Source organism: Apis mellifera, linkage group LG1 (genome assembly GCF_003254395.2).
Source record: "Apis mellifera strain DH4 linkage group LG1, Amel_HAv3.1, whole genome shotgun sequence".
Classification (NCBI taxonomy): Eukaryota; Metazoa; Arthropoda; class Insecta; order Hymenoptera; family Apidae; genus Apis; species Apis mellifera.
In genome coordinates, this window is record NC_037638.1 from 21,024,969 (window position 1) to 21,047,396 (window position 22,428).

General features: G+C 24.1%; 5 protein-coding genes across 7 annotated transcripts; 3 read left to right on the forward strand and 2 right to left on the reverse strand.

The window, feature by feature from the left end:
• The first annotated feature begins 179 nt into the window (after positions 1 to 179).
• LOC412262 (protein Hook homolog 3) lies at positions 180 to 2,843 on the forward strand. Its single transcript, XM_395724.7, has one exon. The coding sequence runs from the start codon at positions 657 to 659 to the stop codon at positions 2,760 to 2,762; it is 2,106 nt and encodes a 701-aa protein (XP_395724.2). The 5' UTR covers positions 180 to 656; the 3' UTR covers positions 2,763 to 2,843.
• Positions 2,844 to 3,830: 987 nt separating this feature from the next.
• On the reverse strand, positions 3,831 to 5,333 carry LOC551358 (dehydrodolichyl diphosphate synthase complex subunit DHDDS). Of its 3 annotated transcripts, none has more exons than XM_006571390.3 (5): positions 5,098 to 5,329; positions 4,838 to 5,011; positions 4,619 to 4,767; positions 4,238 to 4,422; positions 3,835 to 4,157 (listed from the first exon to the last, which is right to left on the reverse strand). In XM_006571390.3, the coding sequence occupies exons 1-5, from the start codon at positions 5,256 to 5,258 to the stop codon at positions 3,927 to 3,929; spliced, it is 900 nt and encodes a 299-aa protein (XP_006571453.2). In that variant the 5' UTR covers positions 5,259 to 5,329; the 3' UTR covers positions 3,835 to 3,926. The 3 variants fall into 3 exon arrangements, with proteins under 3 accessions (XP_006571454.2, XP_006571453.2, XP_623758.3); XM_623755.6 differs by having other exon boundaries at positions 3,839 to 4,157; positions 4,838 to 4,999; positions 5,098 to 5,326; XM_006571391.3 differs by lacking the exon at positions 4,838 to 5,011 and having other exon boundaries at positions 3,831 to 4,157; positions 5,098 to 5,333.
• Positions 5,334 to 5,578: 245 nt separating this feature from the next.
• Positions 5,579 to 15,193, forward strand: LOC412406 (PH-interacting protein). Its single transcript, XM_006571389.3, has 23 exons — positions 5,579 to 5,991; positions 6,746 to 7,017; positions 7,104 to 7,162; positions 7,233 to 7,262; positions 7,472 to 7,531; positions 8,126 to 8,276; positions 8,372 to 8,470; positions 8,560 to 8,897; positions 8,996 to 9,150; positions 9,258 to 9,575; positions 9,659 to 10,076; positions 10,241 to 10,466; positions 10,551 to 10,875; positions 10,988 to 11,183; positions 11,329 to 11,577; positions 11,634 to 11,855; positions 11,935 to 12,313; positions 12,569 to 12,968; positions 13,082 to 13,312; positions 13,449 to 13,629; positions 13,777 to 13,930; positions 14,015 to 14,125; positions 14,252 to 15,193. The coding sequence occupies exons 2-23, from the start codon at positions 6,975 to 6,977 to the stop codon at positions 15,169 to 15,171; spliced, it is 5,265 nt and encodes a 1,754-aa protein (XP_006571452.1). The 5' UTR covers positions 5,579 to 5,991; positions 6,746 to 6,974; the 3' UTR covers positions 15,172 to 15,193.
• Positions 15,194 to 17,722: 2,529 nt separating this feature from the next.
• LOC551418 (60S ribosomal protein L13a) lies at positions 17,723 to 19,752 on the forward strand. The gene is made up of 6 exons (XM_623810.5): positions 17,723 to 17,852; positions 18,268 to 18,398; positions 18,521 to 18,630; positions 18,826 to 18,971; positions 19,435 to 19,557; positions 19,628 to 19,752. Exons 1-6 carry the CDS (start codon positions 17,832 to 17,834, stop codon positions 19,709 to 19,711), a joined length of 615 nt encoding a protein of 204 aa, XP_623813.1. The 5' UTR covers positions 17,723 to 17,831; the 3' UTR covers positions 19,712 to 19,752.
• A 960-nt stretch (positions 19,753 to 20,712) lies between these two features.
• On the reverse strand, positions 20,713 to 22,119 carry LOC551452 (DNA-directed RNA polymerase II subunit GRINL1A). The gene is made up of 4 exons (XM_623844.6): positions 21,946 to 22,119; positions 21,626 to 21,881; positions 21,168 to 21,530; positions 20,713 to 21,070 (listed from the first exon to the last, which is right to left on the reverse strand). The coding sequence occupies exons 1-4, from the start codon at positions 22,095 to 22,097 to the stop codon at positions 20,855 to 20,857; spliced, it is 987 nt and encodes a 328-aa protein (XP_623847.3). The 5' UTR covers positions 22,098 to 22,119; the 3' UTR covers positions 20,713 to 20,854.
• Positions 22,120 to 22,428: the final 309 nt, after the last annotated feature.

Here is a 22,428-nt window from a genome sequence, read left to right on the forward strand (position 1 = left end):
CATCCATTTTTAAATAATTATATTAATTTAAGTACAAAATTTCTTTAAATGTAAAATTTATTTAATATACAGCTTTATATATGACTTTATATATAACTAGCTTTTATATAACTTTTTTTAAAACTTAAAATATATCTTGTTCTATCTTTCATAAAAAAATTTTTTTAACTAATCTGCAAAATATTTGCTGATATTAATAAAATTGGTAATTTTGTCAATGTAAGTAAATACATTATGTATAAATGCATTAAGTATAATATATATATTACAGATACATTTATTTGACAAGATCGCAGCGTACTTATTGCAGTTATTTTAGAACGTGTGTAATCAGTTTAACTAAAAGCGAAAGTGTAAAGTTTAACATAATTCAATATTTTTCCTAATTTTATTTTGCGTAAAAGAATGTCAAAATAACATTTTGATATAATTTAAAAAGTATTTTTTTCAAAACTATTATTATAGCAATAAAATATTAATATTTTAATAGTGTAGAAATGATAGAATATTTTCTAACCTTCAACCTAATTATTCAAAAAATAAATAATACGTTTTAAAATTAAGATTTAAGAAGAATTGACATTTGCCATAGAATTATTATAAAATATATAAATATTTTTATGATTTAATCAATATATCTTTAATTATAAATAATAATGGATGACCAACAATTAAATAATTTAATTAAATGGTTAGATACATTTGATCTCCAAAGTTCTCATTCAACTGCTGAGGATATAAGTGATGGTGTTGCTTTAGCAGATGTCTTAGCTCAAATTGCTCCTGAATGGTTCACTGCTGCTTGGAGAGCAAAAATTAAAACTGATGTTAGTTCTAATTGGCGGTTAAAAGTTAGTAATCTTAAGAAAATAATTGAAGCTATAATGGAATATTATATAGAATGTTTAAATCAACAATTATCAGGATACATTAAACCTGATGCAACTAAAATTGGTGAACATTGTGATAATCATGAATTACGCCGCTTATTACAATTGATTCTTGGATGTGCAGTTAATTGCAATCAAAAGCAACAATATATAACAAGAATTATGGGAATGGAAGAAACTGTTCAACAAGCAATTATGCAGAGTATTCAAGAATTAGAAAGTAATATGCATGGACCAAGACTAAGTTTAGGTACTAGTCTTAATTTTGAATCTTTAGATGTAGCTGATGGTACTCAACAAAGATTATTGACAGAACTTCAAGTAACTGTTGATATGAAAGAACAATTAGCACAAAAATGTCATGAACTTGATCAACAACTTTCACTTTTACAAGAAGAAAAAGCAGCATTAATGACAGAAAATAAAAAACTTCAAGAAAGATTAGATGAATTTGAAAATCCAGAATCTTGTTCTATTTTTAGACATTCTGGTCTCAGAAAACAAGTAGAAGCATTGAAAGATGAATTATTTAAAGTAGAAACATCTAGAGATGATTATAGACTAAAAATAGAATTATTAGAAAAGGAAGTATTAGAATTACAATCTAGACAAGAAGACTTACAAAAAGCAGCTGATGAGGCTAATAATCTAAAAGATGAAATAGATGCCTTAAGAGAAACAGCAGATAAAGTAGCAAAATATGAGCAAACAATAGAATCATATAAAAAGAAAATGGAAGATTTGAGTGATTTAAGAAGACAAGTTAAAATATTAGAAGATAAGAATTTAGAATATCTACAATCTAAGATAGATTATGAAGAGGAATCAAAACGAACTACAATGCTACGTAATCATTTAGAAGTTTGCAAACAACAACTTGCTGAAGCACATCATAAATTAGATGAACAAACTAATAAATGTGATAAACTTGAATTTGAAGGAAAAAAAATGGAAGCTCAATTAAGCACTTTACAAAGAGAAAGAGATAGATTAATTGTAGAGAGAGATGCTTTAAAAGAAACAAATGAGGAATTAAAATGTACACAATTACAAGCAGCAGAAAATATAACAAAACCTAGTACTGATACTGTCACAAATACAGAAATGATTCCTCTTGAAATAAAAGAAGAATTATTGTGTTTAAAACATGAAAATAAAATGTTGAAACTTAAACAAATGGGAAATGAGGATAAATTACCAACAGTTCAAGCACTATTAGAAGATTCAGAAGAAAGATTAAATACACTTAGAGGTAAAAATCGTAAAGCTAATCAAAGAATAATTGAATTAGAAAATAGATTGGAAGAAGCATTGGGAAATCAATCAAGTGGAGACAATAAAACTGATAATATTAATTTAGGACAAAAAATAACTCAATTGCAAGATGAAGTGAGAAAAATACAATCAGAAAAAGAACGTTTAATTTTACAAGTTGAAGAACGAGAAAATGCATTACAAACTCAAAAACAAAAAGTTTTTGCACTTCAAGAAAAATTAACACGTCGAGAATATGATAATGCTGCACTTGAGGAACGTTATAAAAAATATGTTGAAAAAGCAAAAAGTGTAATAAAAAGTTTAGATCCTAAACAAAATAATTCATCTCCTAATGAAGTAGCTGTTTTAAGAAATCAAATTTTAGAGCAGCGTAAAATTATGGAAGATATGGAACGATCTCTAAAAGAATCAAAATTAATTAAAGAGATGGAAGAAAAATTAATGATATCTGCTTTTTATCGCTTAGGTTTGACTTGTCATAGAGAAGCAATAGATCAACGTCTTGCAGCTTTAAGTTCAGGTCAAGGTCAATCTTTTTTAGCAAGACAAAGACAACCATCTGCTAGACGTCATCCACCTTATAATTCTAAATAACAATTAAAAATTATTTATATTCATTGATTTTAATTTAATTAAAGTTTAAACTAATGAAAAATAAAAAAGAAAAAAAGAAATAAAATTAATAATTTTGTTAAATTTAACATTATATTATTCTATTATATTATTCTATTTATTTAAATTACAATATACATTTCATTGCGCATTTAATCATTAATAAAACATTTATTAAAAATATATTAAAAATATTTTAATATTTTAATATCAAGCATATATATTTGTAAATATTTTTGTGTATATGTATATTATTTTGGATTTTTAAAGTATAATAATGAAATATAATGTATTTACAAAATATTAAAATACAATAATTAAGTTTATATTTCTATTTCAAAATTACACTAATATTAATGTGCCTGATCATATTTATGTGATATATTTATTTAATAAATATTTACTTTATAATGTTTTTGCAAAATAAAAGTTTTGATTAAAAATTTTTAAAAATATAAATGTTTTAATAATGAAATATTAAATATAATGTATGAAATAATATATAATATACTTAGAAAGAATGATAATGTATGAAATAGTGTGTATTTAAAAAAGTATTAAAATTAAGCCAAATATTTAATTTAATTTAAATGTAGCAGATTTGATATACAGGATATTTCAAAAAAATATCTTAATTACAAATTTTATAAATGTATACATATAAATATATATAATATATAAATATATACAAATTTATATATTGAATGAAATTAAAAAATAAATTTATGGATATGCATAACATTTATATTTTTATTTCATTATATATAAATATACAGATATAAATTTATGAATGGAATGAACTTATGTATATGCATAATATTTCTATTTTTTTTTTCACGTTTTTTAACATTATATATATTATATTTATTTTTTTAAAGAAATTGTCTTATATACATTAATACATTTTTTATAGAATAAAAGAAGAGCTATAGATTTTTAATACTTGTACATATTTGAATAGAATTAGAATATTTAAAAAAATGTACAAGTATATTTTTGAAGTATACATATAAATTTAAATGTAAATGATTAAGAAAAATTGTTTACATATGGTGTGGTGTTTACATAAATATATATTATTATACTTTAACCTTGCTTGATATTTATAATTAATTTTAATTAAACTTATTTTATATTATATACTATTTAAAAATTTGATAAACATATTCTTTGAAGTGCAATTTGTCTTTTATGATGCAATTTGTCTATGTATGTCAGTTGTCTGCTATTTTGTATTTTTGGTTTTATATTTTGTATTTTTATTATCTTTTGTATATCAGAATAACATCTTTGATAATAAAATATTGCATTAAGAAATTCCCAGAGATTAAATTCAGGCCATAAGACATTACTAAAATAAATACATGTATTTGATATCTGAAATTTATTGAAAAATAATTTATAAAATAATATATTAAATAACAAGTAAAAAATAATATTAATTTTTTTAAACTTACTTGCCACATAAGAAAATCACTAAATCTAACTTCTCCAGAAGTACGAATTAATAAGTCAGGATTTTTTGAATTATTAGTATATAAACAATTAGAAACTAATTCTTCATCAATATCTTCAGAAAGAATATCACCACATTGGACACCTTCAATTACATCTTTAATAGCATGTGTAATTTCATCTCTTGCTAAAGTAAATAATTATTTATATATATTTATATATATATTTATATATAAATAATTATATATAAAAAAATTTTAAAAAATATGAAAATTATTAATATTTACATTATGATATATTTTATTATTATATTCATTTTTTAAAATAAAAATAATATTTGATATATTAATATATAAAATATTTATATAGATAAATATATTTACATGTATATGCAAATGCAATATTAAGAAATCCTTTTTTATGTTCTTTAGTAATAATCATAGTTTCTGCTATTAATTCTTGTAGATTTTTAGGTAATAGAGAAAAATTACCAATTATGCGAACACATAATCCATGTTTTTTTATTTTATCCCTGTAATAAAATATTTGTTATATAAAATATTATTAAATGAACTGTTTTATAAATATAACTTTTGGCCTACTTTTCATCTAACAATCTTTGGAATTTTTGTTCTGCAAGATTTAAAAGTCCATTTACTTCTTCTCGTTTTCTTTTAAAATTTTCAATACTAAATGCATAAAATGTTACTTCTTGTATACCAAAATCCATACACCATTGTAAAGTTTCAGCAAATTTATCAAATCTTAAAAATAATCTATATTTAATATAGAATATATGAAAAAAATAATATAAAAATAAAAAATATATATATTTTATAAATTTATTTTTATAACTACATACCCTTTTGTATGCCCTTCTATTTTTTCTATTCCATTTTTACTTGCATAACGTCTATTACCATCCATTATAAATGCTACATGTTTAGGAATATTTCCAGCTTTTAAAATTTTTATAGCCAAACGTAGAAACCAATTTGAAGTGTTATCTCTTATCCATGACATTTTAAATATAATATAATGATATAATATTTAAAAAAATATCTAATTTATCTTATAATAATAATAATTGATGTTAAAAAAAATCTTTACATGTTAAAATCTTTAAATGTAAAAATTATATTTACATTTATATAATTATATAATATTTATATAATTAAATCCTATATTTTATATAATTTTAATTTATATATTATTTAATATATTTAATATATTTATATTATATATATAATAATTAATTTTTTATGATTTTATATTATCAGTGATAACTAATAAATATAAATTTTCTATTATTAAATAATATTATTTAGTATAAATTTTTATTGTAATTTTGTTTAATAATAATGTTAAATAATATTAGACAACACGTCATGTTTTATGAAAAAATCTATTGTCATTATCTTACTGACACGTCGGCATTTAATTGTGTAAGAATTTTAAAACACATATTTCTTCTATACAAAAATTAGTATCATTTATTATATAATATTTTGTATTTTTATAACATATATATTAATTCAATAATTTATATTCATTGATAATTTTTCAAAAATTATGAAAACTTTCAGAAAATTACGTGGTATCGCATATATATATATATTATATATACAAGTACTTATATATACACATATCGTTACACATCGATATTTCGAGTTTATTCGAGTTACGTAGCGTCCATCTTGAAGTTTTAGCTTTTGTGAAAAAATGCATATTATGTTTTTATTCTTCTTAAATATATGTAAGTATTTAAATACATATAATAATACTAAATAATGTTATATTTATTAATTCTAATGTTTATTTATAATAAACACAAGCAGAATTTAATTTTGTAATAGATAAAAATTTTTATTATATTACAAAATAAATGCAAACATTACCATATTATTAAAACATATATAATTAAAATTAAAAAATTAATTTAATATGTTTATATTCTATGATAACATATAAAATTTAAATAGAAAAAAATAGAAAATTATGTATATAAGGATATTAATATTTTTTTATTAATAATATTTTCATAAAGTCATTGTTTATTATTTTATTTGAATCACTGTAAAATTATAAGTGTTTCATTATAAGTAAATTTCTATTCTTTTTATTCTTTTACAAAAATTATAATTATAATAAATAATTAATATTTATTAATATATGATAATAATTTATTTAATTATGATGAACTTTATTTTATATAACCTGCTTTATGTTATATTTAAATCAAGATTATTTGCTTTTTTCATATTTCTTATAATCACTGTTTCTATCACTGCATTTTTAATTTCAAATAAACCGCGTTACATAGTGCAGATTCACATATACATTTTATCGTAATAAAAAACTTTAAACAAAAAACATATTAAAATAAATTAAAACATATAATAGTAATGTTAAAATGAGTTATCTAATTTTATTTTTTATTGAAATATAAAAGAAAAAAAGACAGTCCTTCCTTCTCTTCAAGAAGTTCAAATTAAAATAAAATTATACAGGGTTTTGGAATACAAGTTACGTCCCTGTATAATACGGTACGTTGTGTCGACAATCGGGAAGGGGGGGGGACTACTTTCCGTTGAGGAGGTGAGCGTGCGTGTGCGTCTCGCGGTCGAGACATCGCGAGAGAGAAAATGAAATCTGAAATGGTTACTGCCGCGCTATGACCCTAAAAAGCAAATGTTTCTCTTTGTCTGTGAGTGAATAATAAACGATTGATCAGGCGAAATGGAGGGCAGCGTGGCGAAGAACGAGACTGTAATAGCACCAGGTAAAGAATGGGAGCGATAAGCGCCCTTACCATCCGCAACGAAGCGAGGCGTGCGGTTCGTTCCTAAGCAGCGTTCTTTCTTACAGAGCTGTACTTCCTAATTGCCAAATTCTTAGCGGCGGGACCTTGTCGTGAGGCCGCAGATGTAAGTATTTTCGAAGTAAAAGTTATAAAATTTTGTTGTAATATATCATAATGAAAAATGTACGTTCTAGGTGTTGAAGCGTGAATTGGAGCGAGCTAAGGTAAGACGATTGGTGTGAGTTGACGTTTTGCCGGGGTGACACTATACATACCCATCGGCTCCACATGGTTTGCACGTGGTTTCTGCTTGTCAAAACATTAGAATTTCAAGGTCGGCGACCTTGATGTTCGACAAATTGGCACAATCTTATCTCGAGTACGATCGATCGATCAATCGACTTATTTTCATGATTTTTTTATTTTTTCATAGGTTTTGCCGCAAAGATTAGATTGGGAAGGGCATATACATAATCAAACCTTTGAGGAGTTGGTAAGTAAAATTAATATTTTGACGGAAATTTTATTTCGTGTATAAAAATTCATCATATATGACGGAATAAATAGGATATTTTTTGGAATAACATTATAGTAAACTTTGTTTCGTTGCATTGTAAGCTGGTCATCAAATACCAATGTATGAAGTACCCCTAATAGGGTGCTACCCCTTTTCTGTCCCACTCCTCAACCCTTCTCCTTCTTCTCCTCTCTAATTCTATGTTGTCGTTGCACAAGTTTCCCCCACCATGTTACTTTCAACCAATAAGCATTAACTTCCGGCCATCTTGTGCGCACTGATCAATGAATATATCTCATGTTCAGACCTTATTTATAGAAACTAGTATCGTGCGTGACGAGTGGATTATTCACATTGGTGGCGTTTGCTTATTTGTCTTCTGATTGGTTACAAATAGGGACTACTTTAGATTATTTCAATTTCAATTCTTAGCGCGAATCAGTAATGTAGTAAAACATAATTTTCATTTTTTTCTGTAATATTTTTAATAAATATTTAAAAATACATAATATTCTTGTCTATAAATAATATAAAATAAGACACAAAACGAAATAAAGAATTATGTCTTAGGAAAAGAAATATTCTCATATTGGATCAAATCATTTACTACAAATATGTGCCAGAATTGGACCAGTATTGGAAAAAGAAGTACCTCCATGTATATCAGGAGCAATATCTCTTTTAGGAGCTGGCAGACAGTCTTTGTTGCGTACACACGAAGGTAAAAAATTATAAATATATATAATAATAAAAAGTTATAAATATATTTAAATAATCATTAAAATTATTTTTATAAATAATTTAAATTTATTATAGATGTCCAACGTCAAGTGCATACTATTACTTCATATTCTGGCAGACTAGGTGGAAAACCATTTTTGGATTCACCTTATAGTTTATTAGTGCCTAATATAGGTAAGTCAAATATTTATTTTTATAAAAATTATAATAAAAATAATATATAAATATTATTATTATTCATTCAAATATTATTTTTTATATAGTACATGTACTTCAAGGAAGAGAAAATTCAGGTCCTCTAAGTCGAAGAGAGGCAATACCAACAAAGTTTTATAATAAAATGCAATTATATAGGCACACGTTAGGACATTTATCTGCAGTATATTGTGTTCTTTTTGATCGTACTGGAAAATATATTATAACTGGTGCAGATGATTTGCTTGTTAAAGTATGGAGCTCTATTGATGGACGATTATTAGCAACTTTTCGAGGAGCATCTGCTGAAATTATGGATATTGCAGTAAATTTTGATAATACTTTACTTGCTGCTGGTAGTTTAGATCGAATACTAAGAGTTTGGTGTTTTCAAACAATGTCTCCTGTAAGTTGATATATTATATCTTATATTTATATTGGAATATTAATTTTTATATATAAAAGTATTATTTTATTAAATTTATTTTCTTAATTTTTTATCAGGTTGCAGTTCTTTCTGGACACTCTGGTATGATTACATCTGTAAATTTTTGTCCTATATCTTGCAATGGTGTTTATTATTTAGTTTCTACAAGTACAGATGGTTCTGTTGCTTTTTGGTCTCATACAAAAAAAGGCAATGAAAGAGCAATTTTTCAGTAGGTTCCAATAAAATTTTATATATTTTTTAAAAAATATAAAATTTTATTTTAAATATTTTAAGTATTATATAGATTATATATGCATGAATATATATTTATTGTAGACCAAAACCAATTCAGTATCATGAAAAAATGCGTCCAGGTCAAGCACAAATGATATGTGCTTCATTTAGTCCCGGTGGTGCATTTATGGCAGCTGGTTCAGCAGACCATCATGTTAGAGTATATTCAATGTTAGGAGATGAAGGTCCATGTAGAGTTTTAGAAGTTGAAGCACATTCTGATACAGTTGATAGTATTCAATGGGCGCATAATGGTTTAAAGTTTATTTCTGGTTCTAAAGATGGTACTGCAAATGTATGGCATTTTGAACAACAACAATGGATGTATAAACGTTTATTAATGACTACAAAACTTCCTGGGTAATTAAAATATTATATATGACAAATATTATTAAATATTTATTTATATAATTTTAATAAATATTTTTTTTATAATTTTCCAGAGAATCAGAAACAGAGGATGATTCTAACAAAAAAGCTAAAGTGACTATGGTTAGTTGGGATGTAAGTGATGAATGGGTTATTACAGCTGTAAATGATAGTTGTCTCAAAGTATGGAATGCAAAATCAGGTGAATTAGTGAAAATTCTACGTGGACATAAAGATGAAGTCTTTGTGTTAGAATCTCATCCAATAGATCCTCGTGTTATATTAAGTGCTGGACATGATGGACAACTTATAATTTGGGATGTTCTGAATACAGAACCAATAGCGTGTTTTCAAAATTTTATTGAGGGACAAGGTAATGGTGCTGTTTTTGATGCAAAATGGTCTCCAGATGGAACAATGTTAGCAGCAACAGATTCTCATGGACATCTTTTAATATATGGATTTGGATCAGGTGTTGAAAAACTTAAAATAGTAAGTATATATATATATATATATTTTTTATGATATTTAGTATATTATTATTATTATTATTATTAAATATATATTATATATTATTATTGTGATATATTCTTTTTTCTTTTTAATTCTATATATTATATCTCTAAAAGTATTATTAATTCTATATTTTTATATAGGTACCCAAAGAATTATTTTTCCATACGGATTATAGACCTCTAATACGAGATGCAAATAATTATGTTTTGGATGAACAAACACAAACTGCACCTCACTTAATGCCTCCACCATTTTTAGTGGATGTTGATGGAAATCCTTATCCACCAGCATTACAAAGATTAGTTCCTGGAAGAGAAAATTGTAGAGGAGAACAATTAGTACCAAATATTGCAGTAGGTGCTGGAGGTATATAAATCAATTTTTTTTTGTTTATTTTATTTATTATAGAAGAAAAAGAATTAGAATTAAAAAAAGTATATTATAACTTAGGAATGCAAGAAGTTATAGAAGGTCTCCCAGCTCAGGAACCACGATCTAATATTGATCAATTAATTGAAGCACTTGCGCAGAGGCAAAATATTAATGCTGATGCAGAAAGTGCAGCTGATGAGAGAGAAGAAAATGCAGCTGAGCAACCAGTTCGTCAAATGGCTAGTCCTCGAGGAAGTAGATCTGGATTAAGAAGAGCTGGAGATGTAGAAGGTGTACGACAAAGTAGCGGTAATTGGCAAAGAGATAATACTACACCTTGGAACAAACCTATTCTTGCTCGACCCATGAATCCAGCTGTTAGAGAAACACAAATTAAAGTTTTGTACGTTTTATATAAATATATTATGAATTTTTTTATTAAATTATTCCATTTTTTATTAATATACATATAAATTATTTTAATTTATAAATAAATAAAGATATAATATTTATAGACATGCGACGGCAGAAATGGAACTTGAAAATTTAAAGCGCGAAATGCGAAAAAGACCACAACCAGTATCAAATACTGCCAATACTGAAGATAATATAGGTAGTCGAATAGCAAATCGAAAACGTAATAGAACTACTAGGCATGGTTATAGAACTAGAGCTACACGTGGTGAAGAACAAGAAGATGATGACTTCGAGGTATTTTATATAATTATAATATAATTGAATTTCTAAGTATTTTATTATAATTATATGATTATATATTTAATTAAAATTAAGAAAACTATATTTATTTTATCATATGTTCAACAATTCAATATGTTAACAATTCACTTATTTATAGAATCCTGATAATGTGGGAACAACAGGAAGTTCAGCCAGTAGTAATAGTAATGATTCTACTGCTCATGAAGAAGATTTATGTTCTGATAGTTCTACATCAGAATCTAGTACGGAATATTCAGATTGGATTGCTGATCATGGTTTAAATCTAGAACCACCAAAACGAAGTAAACGTAAACCTGTAAAAAAGCGATCTCTCACTCCTCCAAGTGACATGGATAGAAGACGTAATAGACGTCCTAGAAAAAAGGTAATTAAATGTTTTCTATAATAAATTCCTCTTCTGAAATTCTTTTTTATTTAAAGGACATTCCATTGTCTACTGGCATCGATGATATCCCAGACGTTTTTAGACCTTCAGAATGGCTTACCGAGATAATACCAAGGAAAGCTCCTTATTATCCTCAAATGGGTGATGAAATAGTATATTTTCGACAAGGTCATCAATTTTACTTAGATGCTGTTAGAAATAAAAAAGTATATGAACTTGGTCCACGATGTGAACCATGGAATAAAGTTAATATAAGAGTAAGATTTTTTTTTTCAATTTTGTATTTGAATATATTATAATTTTAATATTAATTATTTCAAGAAATATATTTTTCAGGCCCAAGAATTCGTAAAAGTAGTAGGTATTAAATATGAAATACGTCCACCTCGATTGTGTTGTTTGAAGTTAGCGCTAATGGATGAAGATGGAAGATTAACAGGAGAAAATTTTACTATTAAATATCATGATATGGCTGATGTATTAGATTTTTTAGTTTTACGTCAAACATTCGATACAGCTTTAGCGCGTAGTTGGTCTGAAGGAGATCGATTCCGTTGTATGATTGATGATGGATGGTGGATGGGCCAAATTCAATCAATGGAACCTTTAGATGAAGATTTTCCTGAATCTTTTTTCATGTGTTTTCGTGTCAGATGGGATAATGGTGAATATGAAAGAATGAGTCCTTGGGATCTTGAGCCAATTGATGAAAATAGTATGTTTAAAAATTTTATTAGTCTGATTATATTATTCAATTAATTAAATTTTTATATATTATATCTATCCAAAAATATTTTGAGAAATATTAAGAAAAATTGAAAAATTTTGAAAAAACAGAAATTTTATTTATTGATTATAATTTTTTTAATTTTTAAATAATAATATAATTAATTATATAATTATATAATAGATATAATATAATTATATAATATAATAAATAATATAATTTACTTATATTAATTTAATATAGGACTTCCAGCAGAACTTGGAGGTGCAGTTCCTGTACTTCCAGAGGAAATACGAACAATATTATATCAACCTCATGCAGAGGAATGGCCTATGGGAGATCGAGAAGCAACATGTCGCAGAATTATACGTGGACTAGATCAAGTGATGAGTCTTGCAATTGCAGAACCATTTATGGCGCCTGTTGATCTCAATGCATATCCTGCATATGCATTTGTTGTAGAATATCCTATTGATTTAACAACCATAAAAGCTCGTTTTGAAAATAATTTTTATCGAAGAATAACATCTGCACAGTTTGATGTTAGATACTTAGCAACAAATGCAGAACAATTTAATGAACCACATAGTCAAATAGTAAAGCATGCAAGAATAGTTACTGATTTATGTCTACGTATTATAAAGTAAGATCTAGTTTATCCACTCACTAATTTTATGTTAGTTATATTATTTTTATTTTACTTTATTTTTATCAAGATATAATTAATAAAAATATATTTATTTACAATTTATATAGAGAAACTACAGAAATAGATGTACCAGCTCTCTATCATCAATTAGTTGATACATACCATTCTTCTGAATCAGAAGTTGATGTAGAAGATACAAAAAATAGACCTTCAACTAGTACTCAGAGAGCAACTTCAAGTAGAAATCTACGTTCACCAGAAGTATCAAATGATTGGAAAGTAGCTTGTCGTCAATTATTAGAAACATTATGGCAATGTGAAGATTCTATACCTTTCAGGTAATTATTTTTTACAAACTTCGTTTTATGTTATTTTAATATATATTAATATTATATAGCATTTGTAAATAATAATTTTATTATATATATCAAAATTGCATATTTTTCACAATAATTTTTATTGAACACTTTATAGAGAACCAGTTGATAGATTAGAACATCCAGATTATCATCAAATTATAGATACACCAATGGATTTACGTACAGTAAAAGAAGATTTATTAGGAGGAAATTATGAAACTCCTTTAGAATTTGCCAAAGATATGCGGTTAATATTTACAAATAGTAGGAATTATAACACTAATAAACGATCAAGGGTATGTTACATTTGTTACTATTTATCTTATGAATATTATATATTAACTTTATATAATACATAACATATATATATGTAAAGAAAATAAAGAATATGATAAATATTTAAAATATTATAAAAAATTATACTACAATTTTTATTATTATAGATATATTCAATGACAATAAGATTATCAGCTATGTTTGAAGAACATATGCGAAAAATTATTTCAAATTGGAAATCTGCAAGAAGACGTAATAATAATACGAAAAATACAAAGGGAAAGGGTAGAAGAGGTAAAGTTCGATTAACAAACGGAACTGGTATGTTTTCATTATATCAATTCATAAGTTTTTTTATTATAAACTATACATTCGAATTTTATAAAGAATTACCATTATCTATAGCACCTTCAAAATCAAAATCTGCTTGTTCTGATGCAGATGAAATAGATAGTGAAGATGAAAATATTAATTTAAATGATGTAGAAAAAAACAATTCCAATGTATTTGCACCAGGTATGTATATTTTATTTTTAAATGATTTAATTATGTAAGTATATTTTTATACTTTTATTTTTAATATATTATAAATTTCTAAAAATGGAAAATAACAAATTGATAAATATTTTTTTTATTTTATAGGACCATCACGTATGACAAATGGACACACAAAACGTTCTTCTAATACAACGCGACCTACGCTAAAACTTAGAATTTCTAGATCTACAGTACCAAAAAAACCAAAAGAAAGTGAAAGTGAAGCCAGTGATTCAGAAGCTTCTTCAGAAAGTGAAAGTAGTGGTAGTGTACCTATAAGAAGGACACGAGCAAGAAAAACAGTACCTAGTGTAAGTGCTGATAGTGATTCTGGAGAAATATATACACCCAGTGGACGTGGAAAACAAACTCGAAAAAATCGTGCAAAAAATAGTAAAAATAATAAACAAGTAAAATCAAAATCAAAGTTAAACTTTTATGAAAATTCAAAAAATGATGATGAAGCATTTACAACAAATGAATTGTCAGATGAAGAGAGTGAAGAGGAAGTTATTAACAGAAGTAGAACAAGATCACGAAAGTTAGCATCTACATCTGAACATGAGGATACTTTTAAAAATACAATAAAAAGTGGAAAAAATAATATTGAAAGTCAAAGTGAGGAAGAAGAAGAAGAGGAAGAAGAAGAAGAAGAAGAAGAAGAAGAGGAAGAAGAACAATCTCAACATGAAATTAATAATCAAGATTCAGATAGTGAAGAATCAGATAAAGCTTTTGTATCATCAAGATCTCAAAGAAGAATTCGTGGAACTAGAGAAATACAAAATCAAGAACAAACACAAAATTCAAGAAGAACTGGAAAACGACCTCGTTATAATGAAGAAAGTGATGAGAGCAATACAGTGCCAGTTAGAAATCGACGTAAAATTAAACGTCGATATTATGCAGAAGAAAGTGACGAAAGTCCTGAACCTGAAAATGTACCACGTATTAGTATAAGTAGTAGAGGACGAGTACGCAAAATGACGGAACGAGCACGGGCTTTTCTTTTAGATTCACCCTAACAGCATCTTTCATACTAAAAAATAAAAGTGTAAATTATTATCTTTCAAGTAATTCTTACAAAAATTTAAGAATAATGTAAAAATTTAAAATGTTATTTGATAATGTTTATTCTGAAACATTCGACTGTATTCATATTGTAGCATTACACGAAATTTGTGTATGCCAGGATATATTGCCTGAGGATTTAGAATAAGATTATAGATAGACTGTACGTATAAACACTTGAGATTGTCATAGCAATTCATTATAAACACTGCTACAAAGTACTTCCATTATTATGAAGCACATTGATAATATTATTTTTTTATGTTTAAATACATAATCAATTAACATTATATAAGATAAATTTAGTAGCAAGCGGAAACAGTGTAATCATTCTATAATATTGTTTTGTTTTATTAATACACTTTTTATATATTTTTCCAAATTTTATGATATTACTGGTTATTTGCATATAAAATATTTATTGTAGTTTCAATTTATACATAATTCATGATATTTAAAATGAAATAATGACTAAATCATTATATAATTATTTTTGCAAAGTATTTTGAATTGTTACTGATATTGATACTGTTTAAAACTATTAATAGAATATTCTTTACAAATCCTGAATTTCTATATAATAATGACAGTAAAAAATGAAATAATGTATGATAGTGTTTATATTACATTGTTGAAAATATGTTATTGTACCTGGAATGACGTAAAGAAGATGCCCATCTTATTCAGGGAACATAACTTTAAGCTTAGCTTAATAACTTCAACTTTTGCTTTTTTGAAAAGAGTCAATTGACAAATGAGAAGTTACTTTCATGCTAAGATCTTAAACAATTAAAAAAAAAAGCATTATCTAATTATATGCAGTTAATAAAAATAATCTGTATCAGTGTTTATGTTTATATTTATATAAAATTTCATAAATGAAATTATAATGTAAATCTTTTTAATAACACTGACACATGCTTAATGAATTTAGTATATTTACATATTTGTACATTTTTCTAATAAAATAATCTTTCATATGTCTTAATAAAAATAAAATTAATTTCAGATTGATTAAATTGCATATATATGAAATACTAGCTTTTTATTGCGTGCACACTTTTAATATTCATAGATTATGTCAAGTGTTTGTACATTGAAAAAAAATTGTACTTACTATCCATATTTTGTAAATTACATTAAATGAGGCAGTGCCTTTACATGTGCGATTATTTATTTTAAGTACATAGATTGAAAGCAATAAAAATATTTTGTTTTTTAAAAGAATAATCATGCAGAAATTGAATACCTTCCAATTAAATTATTAATTTAATAATTTAATAATGGCACTGTTTTCGCTTTTTACAACTATACTTAAAATATATTATTTGTAAATACGAAAAACACATACACACGCGCGCGCGCGCGCACGCGCACACATACACAACATGATTACAATTTTTTTTAAAGATATGTAAAACAAATGTGTGCTTTACATGATCTATAGTATGAAGTAGTAACTTTTTACATGTAATTTGTATGTCCGTTAGAAAATTAAGAACCAATGCTCGTGCGACTTTAGGAATTTTTCATACATAAAAATAGACATTTTTCAGATTTATATAGCATAAAGATTAATTTACTTATACAATAGGATACAAATTTTTCAAGACAGTTATGCAACCGGCAAACTAATATAGTATAAGAATATGTGCACAAATATTGGAAGTCTTGACTGTCTCGAGCCATTGTGATATTAGTTTAAGAATATTAAACATAAAATAATATAAATAATAATAATTAGAAAAATATAACGGATATTTTTTTAATAATGCCTTGAAGAAAAGGAGTCATATCATGTGGACTCAAGAAGTCAAATATATCTGGTTATATTAATTTAATATTAATCCTAACTTTGATCATTTAATTAATTATATTACTATTAACGTGTTTCGTATCTTAATCTTCAAAACTAATATAATTTTATGTACATAAATATTGTTACATAACAAAACTTAATTAACACGGCAGCGATATAGTTTCGATTTATGTAAAGTTTAAAACTTTAGTTGTGAAATCAGTGTACTCTGTTACATACTTAGTTTATCGAAACCCACCGTCACCAATAAAAAAATATTAAATTGTTTCATATTTGTAATTTATTTAAAAACCTATATATTTTTAAAAATCAATTTCAGATATAATAAATTTGAATATAAAATTTTATTTTAACACTAGATGGCAGTTTTACATCTTTTTTTTCTATTAATAGTTTTTTTATGTTATGAAAAAATTAATATTATCTGCAATAAATTTAATAAGAATATTTTTTTAATAAATAAAAATTATAATTAAATATAATTTTACGAAAAATACTTTTTTAATTATTTAAAATATAAATTAATATATAAAATGTTATATAGATAAAAATTTATCTTTATGTAAGATTATAAAATATAATATATTATATAAAATAATATAAAATAATTATAATATTATAATATTGTATTATACTAATGATATATATATATATATATATATATAATAAATAATACGTGACATTTTTATTTTTCAAAATGTAATGTTGGATGCACTGAAAATATGCTTTCTTACATCTTCCGGTAAGATGCATACTCTTCAATGTTCATGGATTCTTTTCCGGTAGGGTGACAAAATGACTGGCTTCAGTAATAAGGTATGTATGTTAAGTTTTATTGTTTTAAATGATATAACGTAGATCATATTATAGAATATATTTTTTTAATTTTGCATATTATATATAAAAACATAAAAAATACTTTTTTGAACTATATAGTACGAATTTTCTTAGAAATATGTTCATTTATTAAGTCGTTTACACGTAAATGCGCGTACACGTGTTTTCTTACTTGTTATGTTTGGTCGTAAAATAATACGAGTTCTATATTTCATTATTTTTAAATATTAAGATATTATTTATATAATATTGAAAAAATAATCTCATTTTCTAAATTCACCAATTGATATTTGCTGTTTGTTATTAATAAAATTAATGATTGAATTGAATTTTGTAAGTATTTTTTTATGACAGTTAATAGTAAAAAAAAATTATAACAATTATATTTTTTCAGCCAATATTAATTGATGGCCGTGGCCATTTACTTGGTCGTTTAGCAGCAATTATTGCTAAAACGATTTTACAAGGCAATAAAGTAATTGTTGTTCGTAGTGAACAACTTAATATTTCTGGTAATTTTTTCAGGTTTGTATAATTGAATATATTTGTCAAAGTATAACTAAATATGAAAAATATTTGTATAATATTTTTTCTAATATTATTTATAATTATTGAAATATATTTCATTAAATATTTTTTTATTTTAGAAACAAGTTAAAGTTTATGTCCTTTCTACGTAAAAGATGTAATGTCAATCCAGCTCGTGGACCATTTCATTTCCGTGCTCCCAGTAAAATACTTTGGAAAACAGTTCGTGGTATATTTCAATTATTATAATTATGAATTATTTCATTATATTTTATATTTTATTATTAATCAGTGATTATATATTACCTACATTATTTGATAATATAATGAAAAGAATAGTTAAATGAGGTTATTTAATATAAATTATTAAAAATTTAATATATATATTTTGCATTAAGTATTAAACATATTCTTTAATTCATAGGAATGATTCCACATAAAACACAAAGAGGAAAAGATGCTCTCAGAAGATTGAAAGTATATGAAGGTTGTCCACCTCCATATGATCGTAGAAAACGTGTTGTAGTACCAGGTGCTATGAGAGTTATGTGTCTCAAACCTGGCAGAAAGGTATGATAAAATTATGATTTAAAAAAATACTGCTGCACTAATTGGTTAGAATTTTTTATTTTAATTGATTTTTTTTATTATTTTGTTATAAGTTATGAATAAAATTTAAAAAAATAAAATTAATAAATTTTTTAGATTTTAAGTATTGTTTCACTTTATTTTTTTATTCTATTATCAAAATAAAAATCATCTTTCATCATTTTATAGTAAAGAAAGTTCTTATTAATTGATTATATTCTGTCCTAATTTTAATTAGCTACCAATTAGTATATACAGCATGTATTTTCTGTATTTATTATTTTATTATATATAATTATTTAATATTTTTTCACAATGATGGTATGGTAATTTGCGCCTGAATATATTTTGTGATGTCATATTTAACTGAGTAAATAATAAGGAAACATCTATAAATATTATTATTATACTAAAAAATTATGATATTCACATAACAATTTTTTAGTACTGTCATGTAGGAAGATTATCTCATGAAGTTGGATGGAAATATAAGGCTGTGGTACGTACATTGGAGAATAAGAGACGTGTTCGATCAATTCTTGAAGTTCAAAAGAGAGATAAACTCAAGGTACATAAAAAATATTATAAACATAAATATCAAAAGAATTATTTCTCATATGTTTTTTTTTTTATTTTAGAAACTTACCAAACAAGCTGGACAAACAGTTGCAAAGGCTACTGCACCATACACAGCAATTATTAATAATTTTGGATACAATTAATATAAAAATTATAAAAATAATAAAGTTCCATAAACATTTTATTTTGAATTGTTATTATATTTCAAATTATCATAATTATATATATATTTAATCCTTTAATAATATAATAAAATTAGAAGAAATTGAAAGCAGGCAACCTAGAAAGTATTTTTTTAATATGAAGATTTTTAAAATATTTGCATGCTTTTTTTAGAAATCATGATTTTAGATTTGTATAATATTCATAATATATATATATATATATATATATAATAAAATATGTGTAATGTGTATTAAGAATTTACATATTGATCTTAATATATGTATACACTTATTATATTATTAAATTTTTATTCTTGGAAATAAAAAAATTTGGTATGCTCGGATTATATTAAAAAATCAAAAATAATTTTTATAATTTTATATTAAAATATATATTTACGTGATCATCGTCATTTCAGAGATTATAAAATTAGGAATGTAATATCTATATCTTTTACATTAAAGATTTTTTGTACTTTTGAAAGTGAAATGAAAATGTGTTGATCTCTATGATCACGAATATGCCAAAAGTAATATAAACAAGGAAATAATGAAAAAAAAAAAAAATAAAGATAATATATAATAATATAAAAAAAATGTTTATATATAATATAAAAAAAAGTTAGGAAATCAATACTATCTCTTGAATATTTTTGGAATATCTTTCACATTTAAGAAAAATATTGATTAATCAATTTTTATTGTTTTCTATCCTTTTTCTACTATTCGTTGTCCTTTATGTGCATCATTTATAGCATTCTAGAGAGTGCAGATTTTTTGTATTTTTATTCTATCTTTATCTTTTTCTTATTTTCTCTTTTTGTCCATATTTATTTTATAAAATTTATGCACAATAATAAATTGCTTTTGATAAAACAATAAATGCATTGAATGTAGATTTATTTTATTTCAATAATTGTTCAATTTGAATTTTTTTCACGAGAATTTTAAAGAAAAGAAAATTTTAAAACATAAACAAATGAAGTTTAAATGTTTAATAAAATGATATACATATTTTTATCTATAAATATATATATTTTTTAATATCAAGAATTTCTTAAAATTAACAATTTATTTATAAATATACTTATAAAATATATATATTTATACACACAATATAAATTAACTTTCTATACTATCTACTGTAAAAACAACAGTTCCTCCTTTATCATTATCTTCTTCATCGTGCACTTCATTTTCTTCTTCATCTTCTGAGGTAAAAGAATCAGATTCTTTCTCATCTCTTAAATAAGTACGTATATTTTCAGGTGAAGGACCAATATTGTGCAAACCAAGTTGCTCAACTAATCTTTCTGCTGCATGTTTAGCTTGAATTTCCTAAAAATAATATTATAGTTTTATATTATATAATGTAATAATTTTTTCTATCATTAATTTTATACAAATAATAACAAGATATAAAGAAGTTAATTACTTGTAATCTTTCTGTTTGTTCTTTTTGTAGCTTTAAAGATTCATTTAAATTTATAATTTTTGCTGCATCATGAATTATAAGTGGAGGTGTTGCTGCTGTAACTTCCCAGTATTTATTCTGTTTTCTTTGTTTTTCTTTTTTTGGATCATGTACATTGGATTTAGTTGTTTTATATGGTTTAAATAATTCTTTTTTTTTATTTTCATTTTCTATTTTTTTTTCTATTTTATTGACAATATATGTAACATGTTCAGTAGCTTCTATTTTAAAAGATTCTATTTCTGCTAAATCTTCTGATTTAATTAAGCTTTCATTTGATGGTACATGTATAATTTTTTTTTTATGAACTCCACATCCTGTAGGCTAATAATAGCAAACAATAAAAATTAAAGTAAACAATATAATATAATTTTTAAAATATAAAATATAATATAATTTTTTAGAAATATAAAATTAACCTGTGCTAATATTTTTAAGGGATCTTCTTCATCATCACTATCAAGTTCAATAATTTTAACAGTATCTTTGATTTCTTCATATTTGCCTGTCCATTCTAATTCATTCATAGCAACTTTACCTTCAGATGCCAAATTTAATCTTGATAAAAGATTAGCTGCCTTTTCAACTTCATTTCTATGTTCTATTTCTTTTAATATTTGATTACGAAAGGATTTTATTTTTTCTCCTTTATCTGGAAGCTTTAATATAAGTGTTCTAGAAAAAAAAATAATTTCAAAAATAGTCTAATAATATAAGCTATAATTTAAATTTTACCTACTTATTACTAAGAATTTTATTTTGCCTTTCTAGTAATTCTTCCAATTCAAACTTCTGCTTCTTTCCTAAATCTTCAATATATCCTTGATTTTCTTTTTTAAAAGGAGGTAATAAATTACCTGGTATTTTATTAATTATTTTTTTCTGATACATTTTTCTTTTTATATGTAATTTTTTAAAATTATAAAAGTTGAAATATTTAAAAAAAAATCTGTATTATATCTGTATAAATGTAAGATTAAAATATAAATTAATCTTACATTATCAATTCTTAAATACATTTAAATTAAGATATATTAAAATTAAAAAACTAATAAATCAATAGCTATAATCAAAAATATAAAATAATAATATAAACAATTTATTAACCTTTATAAAAATATTTCTATAATTATGAAAATATAATTCTGCTGATAAGAGTTATTGTTTATGTATTTTAATATATATTATAATTTTATATCGAAAGTTATAAATTAATTATTAT

Coding starts and splice junctions, on each gene's coding strand:
- LOC412262 (XM_395724.7), top strand. CDS start 657: ATGGATGACCAACAATTAAATAATTTAATTAAATGGTTAGATACATTT.
- LOC551358 (XM_006571390.3), bottom strand. CDS start 5,258: ATGTCATGGATAAGAGATAACACTTCAAATTGGTTTCTACGTTTGGCT. Junction 5,012..5,097: donor ATAGAAGGGCATACAAAAGG/GTATGTAGTTAT, acceptor TATTAAATATAG/ATTATTTTTAAGATTTGATA. Junction 4,768..4,837: donor CAAAGATTGTTAGATGAAAA/GTAGGCCAAAAG, acceptor ATTTTATTACAG/GGATAAAATAAAAAAACATG.
- LOC412406 (XM_006571389.3), top strand. CDS start 6,975: ATGGAGGGCAGCGTGGCGAAGAACGAGACTGTAATAGCACCAG. Junction 12,314..12,568: donor TGAGCCAATTGATGAAAATA/GTATGTTTAAAA, acceptor AATTTAATATAG/GACTTCCAGCAGAACTTGGA. Junction 13,313..13,448: donor GAAGATTCTATACCTTTCAG/GTAATTATTTTT, acceptor AACACTTTATAG/AGAACCAGTTGATAGATTAG.
- LOC551418 (XM_623810.5), top strand. CDS start 17,832: ATGACTGGCTTCAGTAATAAG. Junction 18,399..18,520: donor ATTTCTGGTAATTTTTTCAG/GTTTGTATAATT, acceptor TTTTTATTTTAG/AAACAAGTTAAAGTTTATGT. Junction 19,558..19,627: donor AAAAGAGAGATAAACTCAAG/GTACATAAAAAA, acceptor TTTTTATTTTAG/AAACTTACCAAACAAGCTGG.
- LOC551452 (XM_623844.6), bottom strand. CDS start 22,097: ATGTATCAGAAAAAAATAATTAATAAAATACCAGGTAATTTATTACCT. Junction 21,882..21,945: donor AATAAAATTCTTAGTAATAA/GTAGGTAAAATT, acceptor TTTTTTTTCTAG/AACACTTATATTAAAGCTTC. Junction 21,071..21,167: donor AACAAACAGAAAGATTACAA/GTAATTAACTTC, acceptor TATTATTTTTAG/GAAATTCAAGCTAAACATGC.